The sequence below is a fragment of the Tupaia chinensis genome, unplaced genomic scaffold (assembly GCF_000334495.1).
Source record: "Tupaia chinensis unplaced genomic scaffold, TupChi_1.0 Scaffold000477_1, whole genome shotgun sequence".
Taxonomy (NCBI): Eukaryota; Metazoa; Chordata; class Mammalia; order Scandentia; family Tupaiidae; genus Tupaia; species Tupaia belangeri.
In genome coordinates this window covers 983,959-997,550 of record NW_006159986.1, presented here as the reverse complement: position 1 = coordinate 997,550, position 13,592 = coordinate 983,959, and the positions used below count along the sequence as shown (strand labels likewise).

Here is a 13,592-nt window from a genome sequence, read left to right as displayed (position 1 = left end):
ATTCCTGCAAACAAAGCACAGACAACGCAACAAAGCAGCCGATGCCAGTCCATCTTCCAGGCACCCAGGAGGACAAGAGGTGACAAGGGGAAGATTTCCAACATTCGAGGCTGTAGAGAAGGAGCCTGACTCCTGGGCCCTGGTAGAAGCCAGTGAGGGGGGGAGGTGACTTGGAATCCCCCTTGGGAAAGGGCATAAGAAGAATGTAAGGATACCTACAGGTTTCTCAGTCTCGCCTTTCCCCAGATCTTAGGGTCCTGCCCTGTGGGTCTCCTGTGCCCAGGGGAGAGGAACTAGGGAGTTGAATTACGAGGTCAATCCTTGTTTCTCATTTCCTGGAGTTCCCAGTGAGGGCTCTCTGACATCCCGCCTCCCCCTGGGTGAATGGGGGAATGACTGGCAGGGGTGGGCATCAGGCAGTAAGTGCCCAGGGACTCTGGGCATCAGCCAAAGGTGGGCAAACAAGCAAACACAAACCAGCCTTAGTCTTCTAGAAGTCAGAAGCCGCAGCCCTAGCGGGTGAGGGAAAGGGTACAGGATAGGATCGGGACTACGGGGAACAGCAATGCCTCCTCCTCTTCCTCCTGGGAGATGCAGGGCTGGGTGCCTATGTGCCAGGTTCAGGGCCGGCAGGGCGCTCAGGCCCCTCCCCCGGCTCTGCAAGGCAAGCGGAGAGGGACTCAGACTGGCCCCGCCCACCAAAAACCCAGCCCCGCCCCGCCCCCATCCCTTGCTTCCAGGCCTCACCGCTCCTTGCTGGGTCTTCCACTTGGTCTTCAGAGCTTCCATCTTTCTGGGGCTCATCCAGAGGTGGTGGGCGCTCCCAGGGCCCCTCCAGCCCCTGGCCACAGGTTGTCTTTTTCCCAGCTGGCGATGGGAAAGGGGATAAAAGCACAGGCTCTGAGTTCCCGTCAGGCTGCCCTGGAGCACGAGCTAGTTCTCTCTGATGGCTGAGGCTAAGCTCTCCAGGGCATCAAGGCCTAACAGAGAGGCAGGCCTAGGACTGCTCTTCTCAACTTACATAGGCCACTGGAGAAGACAGAGTTGAAGACAGGCGTTCAGTAATTACCTTAAATACGGTAATTGACGATGTCCTGCTTAGCCTTGTCCTGTGCCATTGCAGGGCACTCAGGAGTGGTGCTGTTTATATTGTGGGATGGCTTCTGTAATATCCGGGGTCTTGGTGTTTTAGACAAAGAATTGAATGAAACATGCCAATAGTGAAAGGAAAAGCTAGTTTATTAAATAAAAGCAGAAGTGCACTCAGGAGAGGTAGGAGCAGGCCTGAGTGGATAGAGTAAGAGTGGCTCAAAGGCCCTGGCATTCACGTTCTTTGAGGTTTTTAACTTTTTAATCTAGGTCACGTCGGGTGATCATTGACTGGGCCCGCTGATTGTTCTCATCTCATTGGCTCTATCGAATGTGGCTGGGTCACTGATTGCATTGGCTTTATCGAATGTGGCTTTATCAGCTAGACATCCCCTACTATTCTGCCTACATTACCTTGAGACAGGAATTTTCTACTGTGATTGTGTTTTTCTTTTTTTTTTAAGAGAGGGTTTTTTTTTTAGTTCTATTTTCTTTTTTAGAATTATTTTATTTAACTTTATTTATTTAAAAATATTTACTTATTTAATTCCATTTGTCATTATTTTTTTAAAGTTTAATTAATTAATTTATTTATTCATTTATTTTAATTTGCCCAGAGACAGAGAGGGAAAGTGAGAAAGCAAGACACCAAGTCCAGGACTTGAACCATGGCCAGCCATGTGGTAGTGTGCAACGCCTTAACCACCACGCCACCTGCTGGTCCCATTATTATTATTATATATGTATTTTTAGAGGCTTTTGCTATAGGGCATGTGTACTCGCCAGAGACAGAGAGACAGAAAGCGAGAAATCATCCCCCAGGGAGGATGGCGACGCCGCAATCCCTTCTCCTCCATTCTCCTCTCGGGATCTTGGGCACGCACGCACATGCACCCGGCATGAGTTTTAAGCCACCGGGTCTGGGACACAAACCGCGGTTGACTACATGGGAGTCCAGAGACATAGCCATTACGCTAACTGCTGGTCCCTATTATTATTATTATTATTTTTAAATTTGACTAGAGAGAGAGAGAAAGAGAAAGTGAGAAATCAAGTGGCAATGTGGGAATCCAGTGCCTTTAAGCATCATACCACTGGCTGGCCCCTATTTATTTAAGTTGACTAAAGTTGACCAGAGAGGGACAGAATGATTAAGAAAGAGAGAGGGAAAGTGAGAAAGCAAGCTACCAGGTCTGGGAATCGAACCATTGTTGACAATGTCCGAGTCCAGCGCCCTTAACCACCATGCTGGCCCTAAGAGAGATTTTTGCTATAGGGCACATGCACTTGCCAGAGAGACAGAGACAGAAAGCGAGAACTCACCCCCGAGAGAGGATGGCCACCCTACAGTCCCTTCTCCATTCTCCTCTTGGGATTTTGGGCATGCAAGCACATGTGCTGAACATGAGTTTTAAACCACTGGGTCTGGAACTCAAACCGCAGTTGACTACGTGGGAGTCCATTATAGCATCTACTAGTCCCCTGGTTGGGTTTTCTATCCAGTCACATAGGCAGAGCTCCAGCCTCCTTCCCCACTTCCATTTTCTTTTTCTTTCTTGAGAGATTATTGTTCTAGTGCACAAGCACTCACAGGAGAGACAGAGAGAGAGAGAGAAAGTGAGAAATCACCCCCAGGGGGGATAGCCACACTACAGTCTCTCTCCTCCATTCTCTTCCATTCTGGGTATGCACATGCACACGTACCCAGTGTGTTTCCAGCCACTGGATCCAGGACTCAAACTAGTCGGTCACATAGGAGTCCAACGCTTTTAACCACTATGCCACCTGCTGGCCCCACTGCTCCATTTCCAAGCTTTCTCCTGCCGCACCCCCTACCAAGGCCTTGATGACATCATCTACTCCTAGCCTCAGCCAGCCCCAGACTGTGGGCACACACATGCCTAATGTATTCAGGGAGGCCTCTATGCACGAACCCAGAACCCTCCCATGTGGTTAGCCTCACAAAGCGCCAATCTTACCACTTTACCACTGGCTGTCCATGATCTAGGAGCAATACTGAGGTAGGAGGAAGCTAGAAAACGGAAGCAGGTAATGGGGCTGGAGCATCCGCCCATGTGGCTAGACAGAAAAACCCAATCAGGGCAGAAAAGTCCCCTCTGGGGTCAGCGGGTGGTGTGGTGGTTAAGGGTGCTGGACTCCCACATGGCCAACCATGGTTTGAGTACCAGATCTGTCTCTATCCCTTCCTGGTAATATTAAAATTAAGAAATAGAGACCAGCAGTTGGCGTAATGGTTATGTCGCTGGACTCCTACGTAGTCAACTGCGGTTCAAGTCCCAGACCCAGTGGCTTAAACTCATGCTGGGTGCATGTGCGTGCATGCCCAAGATCCCGAGAGGAGAATGGAGGAGAAGGGATTGCGGCGTAGCCATCCCCCCAGGGGTGATTTCTTGCTTTCTGTCTTTCTGTCTCTCTCGGTCTTTCTGGCAAGCACATGCGCCCTATAGCAAAAAGCCTCTCCAAAAAAATGAATAAATAAAAAAATATAAAATAATTCTCTTTTTTTGGGAGAGGTTTTTTTGTTTGTTTGTTTTTGCTATAGGGCGTGTGTGCTCACAAGAAAGACAGAGAGAGACAGAGAGACAGAAAGCAAAAAATAATCACCTCCCAGGGGGGATGGCCATGCCACAATCCCTTCCCCTCTCAGGATCTTGGGCACGCACGCACACATGCCCAGTGTGAGTTTAAGCCACCAAGTCCGGGACTCGAACTGTGGTCCACTACATGGGAGTCCAGTGACATAACCATTACGCTAACTGCTAGTCCCTAAAAAATAATTATTTTCTTTTTTTAAAAAACAGGGACCAACAGGTTGCATGGTGGCTAAGGCACTGGACACTCCCACATGGCTGACCCCAGTTTGAGTCCCAGACCTGGTGGCTTGCTTTCTCACTTTCCCATTCTCTGTCTCCCTCTGGTCAAATTAGAATAAATGAATGGGACCAGCAGTTAGCATAACGGCTATGTCGCTGGACTCCCACGTAGTCGACCACAGTTCGTGTCCCAGACCTGGTGGCTTAAAACTCATGCCAGGTGTGTGTATGTGCGTGCCCAAGATCCCAAGACGAGAATAAAGGAGAAGGGATTGTGGTGTGGCCATCCCCCCTTGGGGGGGGTGATTTCTCGCTTTCTGTCTCTCTGTCTCTCTCTGTCTGTCTGGCAAGCGCATGCGCCCTATAGCAAAAAAACTCTTTTAAAAAAAAAGAATAAATGAATGAATAAATAAAATTTTAAAAAGGAAGAGAATGTTAAAAACAAAATAAAACAAAACAAAAACACCAGGGTAGACAATTCCTCTCCCAAGGTAACATAGGCAGATTAGTGGGGGATGTCTAGCTGATGGAGTCACATTTGATAGAGCCAATGAGATGAGAACAATTGGTGGGCCTAGCCAATGATCAGCCAACAAGACCTAGATTAAAAAATCAGAAGCCTTGGGGGACCAGCAATTAGCGTAATGGCTATGTCGCTGGACTCCCACGTAGTCGACCGTGGTTTGAGTTCCGGACCCGGTGGATTAAACTCAGGCCAGCTGCGTGTGTGTGCGTGCCCAAGATCCCGAGAGGAGAATGGAGGAGAAGGGATTGCGGCATGGCCATCCCCCCGGGGGTTGATTTCTCTCTTTCTGTCTGTCTGTCTCTGTCTGTCTGGCGAGCGCACATGCCCTATAGCAAAAACAAACAAACAAACAAAAAAAATCAGAAGCCTCACAGAATGTAACTGCCAGGTCCTTGGAGCCACTGTTCTCTGTCTGCCCCAGCCCGTTCCGGCCCACTGGAGTGCACTTTTACTTTTCCTAATAAACTACCTTTTCTTTTTGTTATTGGCGTGTTTTGTTCAACTCTTTGTCCAAAACACCGAGAACCTGGATATCATCAGAGAAGGCCATCCACAACAGAGGTGCTGTATCTCTGTCCCTGTCTCTCACGCATGAGAGGAAGAAACGTTGACAGTTTTGTCATGGGCCCAGACTCTGCTGCCTTTTCTGCAGGGGCAGTCTGCTCTCCCTTCCTTTCCACCTGTCCTCGGGAGGTCTCGGTGGGAGCTGACCCAACTCCATCCCGTCCCTATTCCTGGAGGCCAGAGCTGCCTATGGTGCCTATGGCTGGTGCCGTCCCACCAATGACGCAGATAGGAGACACGAGCTGTCTGGTTTGAGTCTGGACACTTCAAGCAGAGGCGGCTGAGTGCTCGCCAGTCCCGCAAATAATGAAGCAAAGTTTTCATGGGCATTGGGAGGAACGTGGACAGCCTTCCACAGCCAGGTGACGACCGTGGAAGGAGTGTGATCTTTCTGCCTAGAAGTTTTCTGGACCTTGGGACCTTCTGTGGAATTTTCCTCCCAGGCCCCTTGCTTCCTGTTTCAGCCCTTCCCTGGCGGCTGTCTTCCCAGGCAGGTGGTGCAGGGCGATTGGTTCTTGAATCCCAGATTCTCCATCTAGACACTAGAGGGCACCCTCTCACACCATCTTAGGAAGGGAGAAACAGCCTCAGGGTTCTGGAGGGAGCAAGTCAGCCCAGGGCCCTGGCATCCCAGCGGAGACCACCCGCTAAGCTCAGAAATGCAGGCAGTGAGGGTGTTGGGCTTTCTCAGTCCTCTTTTCCTGGGTCTCTTCACACCCACCCACAGCCTCACTGCCACAAGAAGGAAGTCCTTTTTTGGATCTAATCTCAAACCACAGGTGGCCTTGCCTCCATTCTTTTAGAAGACAGGAATTATTGGTTCTAGCAGTTGGCATAATGGCTATGTCGCTGGACTCCCACGTAGTCGACCGCAGTTTGAGTCCCAGACCCGGTGGCTTAAACTCACGCCGGGCACATGTGCGTGTGTGCCTAAGATCCTGAGAGGAGAATGGAGGAGAAGGGATTGCAACGTGGGCATCCCCCCCCCCCGGGGGGTAATTTCTCGTTTTCTGTCTCTCTGTCTCTGTCTTTCTGGCGAGCACATGTGCCCTATAGCAAAAACCTCTCAAAGAAGAAGAATTATCAGGGAAAACATGATTGGGAGACCAAGCCAGGGTGGAGGAAGCCTGGGTCTCAGGGAAAGCTGAATGCATGCGAGGCCTTCTGGCGGGAGAGGGGATGTCACTGTAGTTTCAGGCGTAAGGAGGTGTCCCAGGACTCACACCTAACCCCACCCGCATCACAGTCCCCTCAGCTTACCAAACTTCAGGACTTCAGCCTGGCTGTCCTCCTCTTCCTCCTCTTCGTCATCGTCCTCCTCCTCCTCTTCGTCCTCCTCCCTTGGGTAGCCCAGCTCTCGCAGCTCCCCCAGCTCATCCTCCTCCTCCGAGGTCTGGTTCTCACCCAGGTTGCTGATGGACTGCAGGTGAGACTCAGCGATGCGTTGCACAGCTGCTCCAGGGACGGGAAGCCCAGGGTCAGCCAGGCCCCAGAAGCAGCCATGGATCTGGGGGTGGCGCGTGGCCCGGTCCTTAGCCTCCTTCCCATGAGACTGGGGCAGAGATAACCCCCTCAGCAGCCCAAGTTTAAAGGTCAAAGGCTGCAGGCAGCCTCCTGAGGGCCAGGCCAGGACAGAAGCAGGAGGAGGTAGACATGATCGTGTTTGGCTCCTAAGCTGTCCCAAGATGCTGGTCCCCTGGAGGCTGGCACCAGGAAGCACCCCCACACCATAGGGCGCCAGGCTGGGCAAGACCAGGCGGGCACAACAGCAGCTTAACATTCCCTGGCCGGCGAGTCCTGGAGACTGTCTCCTAGCTCCCACCTCGGGTAGAAGGCAGTGGGCCAGGGCCTGGAGATTTGCCCCTTTCCATTTCTGGGAGCGTGCCCAGCCTGCACGGGCTCACTGCTCACCTCCATCCTGTCCCCATGCGGTGCGCAGTCCCAATCCCCACCCTGCCCGGTCACAGCTGTCAGCCCACATCCCTGCCCCAGGCTCCAAGGGAATGGAAACAGTTCTGAGGCGGAGGACAGGACAGTCTACAGCCACAAAAGCTCGTGCCTGGGGATGTGGCGTGCTCAGATGCAGCCCCCACAATCTTGACCCACATCCCCAAGCTCCCAGCTCCCTCTGCGGTGACCTAGAATGCAGCAACACCCCCCCCCCAAAGCTCTGCTTGGGTAGGGCCTAGGAAGGAACGGGAACAGTGTGGGCAGTTGGGAGAGAAGTTTCCAAAAGATGGAAAGGAGCAGGGGCTTGGAAGAAAGGCCAGGGCTGGAGACTGGGGGACTGGCAGGGGTGGAAGGGCCCCCCAGGAGGAAAGGCTGTGACAGTCAGCAGGGGACTGGGGCAGCTGGGGTCCGACAGCACTTGGGACAGAGTTCACAGCACCCTCCCCACGATGCTGGTGAGCTGGGGTCAGCTCTGCAGCTCCTTCTCGGGCACGGCCCCTCCCCTCAGAAGGCCCAGAGGGTAGATCCAGGCTGGAAACCTCCAGCGCAGCTAGCAGGGCACGAACTCCTGCCAACACCGGGACAGGCACAGAGGGCGCTTTGTGTGGGCCCACTGCCCCGCCCTGCCCCAGCTCCCAGCCGGTGCCTCCTGCTGGCTCTGGGCAGGCTACCCAGGCAATAAAAGTGCAATAAATTGCCCTGCCCTGGCCTTGGGGACGCAGCAGAGTTTCACCCTGAGCCAAGTCTGAGCGCTCCAGCCTTGGAGCCCCCCCACATCACCAGCCGAGACTCAGCACTGTCCATCTTCCTCGAGGGCCTGGATCCCTCCTGGCAGGCCTCTAACCCTGCCACGCACTTCCCCTTGCCCAGAAAGGGGCCGAAGCCTGCGAAACAGCGCCCTCCTGGTACAGAGTCCAGGAGGGTTACAGAGTGGTCACAGGAGAGAAGGTGGCAGCTTGGGCAGCGTCCTCTCTCTAGCTGCGGAAGAAAAGTCTAGTTCTGGGAACCAGCAATTGGTGTAATGGCTATGTCGCTGGACTCCCATGTAGTCGACCGCAGTTTGCGTCCCAGACCCGGTGGCTTAAAACTCATGCCGGGCGCGTGTGCGTGCATGATTGCAGCGTGGCCATCCCCCCGTGGGGTGATTTTGCACTTTCTGTCTCTCTGTCTCTTTCCGGCAAGCTCATGTGCCCTAGAGCGAAAACCTCTCAAAAGAAAGAAAGAAAGAAAGAAAGAAAGAAAGAAAGAAAGAAAGAAAGAAAGAAAGAAAGAAAGAAAGAAAGAAAGAAAGAAAGAAAAGTCTAGTTCTGAGCCACAGTGACCACAGGTGCACTGGGCTGGGCACCGGGCACCTCCCGCATGCCTGACAAGGGCCCTCTGGGGGGCTCTCCCTCGTCCCCCAGGCTTTTCCTTCTTGATCTGTTCCCACCTCTGGGGCCCTGACTCCCCACCCAAGTCTTCCTTTTCAAGTTCCAAGGTCCTAGGACAGCCCCGGGCCACCACCCCTCTCCTGACCTCTTCATACTTCCCTGCCTCTCTCCACTGAGACTCTCCCCAGAGAGCACCAAGGGGTGGGGACACATGCTGAGCCACACAGGGTGCCCAGGAAGCTCCTTGGCCCTAACCCACACTCCAGCCCACTGCTTTTCCCAAGGGCAGATCAAGAGCCCAGGGACAGTCCCCTCACATCCACCCAGACTCACCCAGCCCAGTGTGGCAAGGGCAGGGGGCATTTATATTCCTGAGAAAATGCCGTCTCCTCCCTCATGCTTGCTTTGGGATGCTTCCTATGTCCCTACAGGTGGGGACATCCTTCCAGGTGCTGGACTGCACTGCCTGCTAGCTGCAGCTATCATTCCACTTTCCTGTCCTAGGGACAAGTAAGACTTCCACCCTCTCTCCTCTCCTCCCAGCCTCCCCTCTGCTCCCAGCCCTGGCAGGCAGGCTGACAGGTGCACCTGTTGACCTTGGCTGGGGCTGGGAACTTATTAAACCCACCCCAGAGGGAGCTCTCAGCACACCCTTCCGGCTCCCCCTCCGTGGGAGGAGGGGGCAGGCCAGGCAGGAAGAGCCTTAGGCAGGAGTTGAGGTGGGGGTGGGCAAGCACGCAGGGCTTATTAGGAAGTCTCTCTGCACTCGCCCCAACCTGCACCCCCTTCGCATTCAGGTATCGCTCACACAGCAACACAGAACCCCGGCTGGAAACCAAGTCTCCAGGCTGGCCCTGGGCCCTGACCCCTGCAACGCACACCTCCTCCCTCTGCACACCCCCTTCCCTCTTCCTGGGGTGTCCTTTCCTTCCTGTTGCACCACTCAGATCCCTCAAATCCAGGCTTACCCCGTTTCTCTGTGAACTATGCAGACCCTCCCAGACTAAGGGTCCCAGGAAGGCAGGCACCCAATCTCGCTGGCTGTATTTGGCCCGTGAAGCCGGCATACTCTAGGTGTTCAGTCAGGGTGTGTTAAGGAATGACTTGCCTGTTAATACAGGAAGGAAAAGCAGGGAGCTGGTAGTGGTACAGCAATGATGCACAGCAGGAAAGGTCCTGGGTTCATGCCCTGGGACCACCCCGAGCACGCTGAGCACTCTGGGCACACAGAACCACAATCAGACCCATGAGGCCGCAGGCAGAATGCAGCATGAGGACTCTGGTGGAGGGGTCTCTCTCTTTCTCTCTCTCTCAAAAGAAATGAGTAAATAAACTTTTCTTTTAAAGAATTATTTTATTTAACTGTATTTCTTTATTTACTTTTTTTAATTTGATCAGAGAGGGATAGAGCAAGACAGAGAGAGGAAGCAGGTCTCCAGATCCAGGACTCGAACTACTATCGATCATGTAGGAGTCCAGCACCCTTAACCACCATGCTACCTGCCAGCCCCAATAAACTTTTAAAAATAGTATCAAAGGGCCAGCAGGTGGCGTGGTGGTTGGGACGCTGGACTTCCACATGGCCAACTGAAGTTCGAGTCCCGGACCTGGTGGCTTACTTTTCACACTGTCTCTCTGGTGAGTGCATGTGCTCTATAGCAAATTTTAAAAATAATAATAAATAAAATTAAATCATTCTTTTAAAAAACATTTTTAAAAAAAGGAGAAGGAAAAAAAGGAGTCCAGTGTGCAGCTCCGTACAAATGGGAGGAGAGGAGAGCAGGGTGGGTGCAGCCCACAGGGAAGGCATCCTGCAATGAGTGGAAGGTGGGAGGCGGTCTCGCTCAGGCTTGCAAGAGGAGATGCAGGCCGAGGCTCTTTCAGGTGATGCCTGCTTGGTGTTTAGGCCAGCCATCTCTTCCTTCAACCCCACTACTGATTTTTTTTTTTTTAACTTTTTAATTTTTTTGGAGAAGTTTTTGCTATAGGGCGTGTGTGCTCGCCAGAAAGATAGAGAGACAGAGAGACAGAAAGCGAGAAATCCCCCCCTAGGTGGATGGCCACGCCGCAATCACTTCTCCTCCATTCTCCTCTCGGGATCTTGGGCACACACGCACCCGCGCCCAGCGTGAGTTTAAGCCACCAGGTCTGGGACTCAAACCATGGTCGGCTACATGGGAGTTCAGCGACATAGCCATTACGCTAACTGCTGGTCCCACCCCACTACTGATTTTAAAGCTCACAGCTGCTTTCCCTGCCTTTGGGCTGCTTGTTTGTTTGGTTAAGAGAGATATTTGTTCTAGGGTGGGTGTGCTTGCTGGAGAGAGACAGACAGACAGACAGAAAGCAAGAAATCACCTCCCCGCCCTGGGTAAAGGCCTTGTCACAATCCCTTCTCCTCCACTCTCCTCTTGGGATTTTGGGCACGCACGCACATGCACCTGGTGTGTTTTAAGCTGCCAGGTCTGGGACTACGTGGGAGATAACCACTACAGCATCTGCTGGTCCCATGGGTTGCTTGTTTTTTGTTTTGTTTTGTTTGTTTCAATAATTATTTTATTTAACTTTTTATTTATTTGTTTATTTTTCATTTGACTAGAGAGGAACAGAGTGAGAAAGAGAGAGGAAGCGGGAGAGCAAGCTGCCAGTCAACCATGTGGGAGTCCAGTGCCCCTAACTATCATGCCACCTGCCGGTCCCAGGCTACTTGTTTTTTTGTAAGACCAGTTTAAGAAAGAATTGGTCTCTAAATCGGAGTTTTGGTGCGAGAAAGCGTCCCTCTCTACAGACAAGACCTGACATCTTACCCCCCGCCCCCAGGGTTAGCTCAGTTCCAGGGATCAGGGGACGTCCAGAGGACGGGGCAGGGGGTAGTACCTTTCAGCGAAGGTGGCGTGTAGGCACAGGGGTTGGGTCTCTTCGACTTGAGGTGGTGCCCCTCTCCTGCAGCTCTCTGCGGTGGGAGTGTCGGGTTAAATGAGGTCACCCAGGCCCCTTTCCTGTCACCTTTCCTCCACTCCACCCACCCCTAGCAACCCAGGTAGACTGTCTCAGGTAGACTGGTCTTGCCTCTTCAGACGGGTTCTGCACCCAGCTGGGAGGGACCCCATAAGCCTGGCTTGACTCATGGAGGAATCCGAGGTCCTAGAGACCCCACCTACATCAGCAGAGGAAAGACAAGCGCCCTGGAGGATCCGCTGGTGGCACCCAGGCCTCCGGCACTGGGGGGGGGGAGGGTGCCGACTGATATGCTAATATGTCCTCCTGGGTGGCGCCAAGGTGGGCTGGTTGGCACTGAAAGCACCATCCACCTCACCCCTGAGGGCCCAGGCATCGTTTCTTCCAGCTGCCCAGGACACTCACCTGGTGCGGGGAAGCCTCCTCTTCTGAGCCAGGCCACCAAGCCAAACAGGAGAGAGGAGGGAGAGAGAAACTTTGGTTAACTTAGGTGACTTTGGCCAAGGACTCCGTCTCGGGGGACGGGAAGGTGCCCCTTCCCTGATGTTGGAGGTGCTGTGTCAGTGAATGGGCCCCACAGAGCTGGGCTCCCAGCACTGACCTTCACCTCTCTCCTACTTGTGGGCCTCTGGCAGGTGAGCACCAGAGTTGGGGGACACACGGAGGATGGTGGCAGGGAAAGGTCCCTACCTGGTGAGGAGTGCTCCGAGAGCCGGAACAGCATGGCAGGGGTTGGTCTCCTGCGCCGGATCTAAGGAGATGGAGGAAGAGGTGGCAGGGGACAGGATAGCCACCTGCAGCCTGTCCCCACCCTCACCCCAGGCAGCAGGGAACAAATGGTGCTTTGGAGTCCCCAAGGAGCCTTTGAATCAAAGACTGTCAGTGCTGAAAGGAACTACAGCTCAGTCAACCCCCACATCTTCCAAAGGTGAGAACCTGGGGCTCAGAGACGTTCAGCAATGTGTTAAGGCCACACAGCACGCTGAGACCAAAGGGCAAGAGAAACCCCAGTCCAGGCTTGGCCCACTCCCTGGCTGTGCCAGGCCACCTCTCTTTTCCAGCTTCTCCCACCCAGGCCCTGCCTCTCCCCGGCTTCTGAAAACAGACCTTGGGAGCCAAAGCTGGCTCTGGTTCCAGCTGCCAGGGCTGGGCCCTCTGGGGAGGATGCCCCATGGGCCATAGCACACACGTGGCCCTGCCCACCTAAGGTCAGCTCAAGGGCTCCAGAGAAACCAGATCCTACTGCAAGAGCGAGGCTGAGCCAGACAATGCAGGCACCCCCAACCTCACTCTCAGGCTCAGGTGTGAGCCCGAGCCCCTGACTCAAAGGAGCCTGGGGGTGCCGCTGGGGGCTTGGGTCTGGCTCCTTCTGCCAGTTTCTTCAGACAGGAGAACTCTTCACCCAGGCCTTGCAAAAACCGGAAAGTTGTCCTCCCGGTGCCAGGAGTCAAGCCATACCGTGAGGGGTAGGGGGCATCGAGCAGTCCCAGTCACTGCCCCCACCCCCATGGCAATCAGACCAGCTGTCAGTTAATTAGGTCCCCTTTGAGCTCCAGGGAAATGCGCAAGGAGAATCGGGTAAGTTAGGCTGAAGTTAGGCGGAAACCGCCACCTCCGCTGCCGCCACCTCCCCTGCCAAGCTGTCCACACTGCCCTCCAGACCAAAAGAGTTCAGGCCTGGTCCTCAAGACCTCCCGCATTCTCATTGCTCACTTGGGAGCCATTGGGGGGTCGGCAGAGTTTCAGCAACAAGTGACCCCCCCCCCCAGGTTGTGGAAGGCAGAGCCATCTGACCCCCTCACGTTGGAGGCCTTCCAGCCCCCAGGAAGCCACCCCAGATAACCAGCAGTCTGTGGGGAGGTCCGGCTTCTGTGAGGACCACTCACCTCCCCTTCCTTGGGGTTGGCACTCTAGGGCCTGACAAAGAGAGATGTCAGCGCACGGTTCTGGCCACCCCAGCCCAGGCAAGCAGGTGGACTAGAGTGGGTTGGGCAGTGGGGAGGTCGAGTGGAGGCCTCGAACCTCTCGGCTACTGTGGCAATGCACGAGGTTTCTCAGGTCTGACCAGCTCTGGGGCTGGACCTGGGCGCAGTGGTCCCAGCGGCAGCCTAGGAAAAGGGACCGGCCTAGGGGGCGCTGTGTGGGGTCCACAGGGTCGACAGTCCCGGGACCCGCCCGCCCCGACGCTCACTCTGACCAGAATTAGGGCCGAGGCCCCGGGAAAAAGTTGCACGCGTCTCGGCGAACTTCACGGCCGCCCCGCGCCCTCGCCTGGGCCGCGGCCAGGCTGCTCCCCTGCCG

At 54.2% G+C, this 13,592-nt stretch overlaps 1 protein-coding gene across 2 annotated transcripts; it reads right to left on the bottom strand.

The window, feature by feature from the left end:
- Positions 1–6: 6 nt before the first annotated feature.
- On the bottom strand, positions 7–12,042 carry PPP1R1B (protein phosphatase 1 regulatory inhibitor subunit 1B). 2 transcript variants are annotated; one of them, XM_014590675.1, is made up of 6 exons: positions 11,982–12,042; positions 11,697–11,719; positions 11,211–11,286; positions 6,274–6,465; positions 748–867; positions 7–657 (listed from the first exon to the last, which is right to left on the bottom strand). In XM_014590675.1, exons 1-6 carry the CDS (start codon positions 12,013–12,015, stop codon positions 608–610), a joined length of 495 nt encoding a protein of 164 aa, XP_014446161.1. In that variant the 5' UTR covers positions 12,016–12,042; the 3' UTR covers positions 7–607. The 2 variants fall into 2 exon arrangements, with proteins under 2 accessions (XP_014446161.1, XP_014446162.1); XM_014590676.1 differs by having other exon boundaries at positions 11,697–11,716.
- Between the last annotated feature and the right edge of the window lie 1,550 nt (positions 12,043–13,592).

Excerpts from the sequence above, each read along its gene's own strand:
- PPP1R1B (XM_014590675.1), bottom strand. The coding sequence starts at position 12,015 with ATGCTGTTCCGGCTCTCGGAGCACTCCTCACCAG. Across the intron at positions 868-6,273 it reads GGCTGAAGTCCTGAAGTTTG|CTGGGAAAAAGACAACCTGT; the intron begins GTAAGCTGAGGG and ends TCCCATCGCCAG. Across the intron at positions 658-747 it reads GGAAGACCCAGCAAGGAGCG|AGCCGGGGGAGGGGCCTGAG; the intron begins GTGAGGCCTGGA and ends CTTGCCTTGCAG.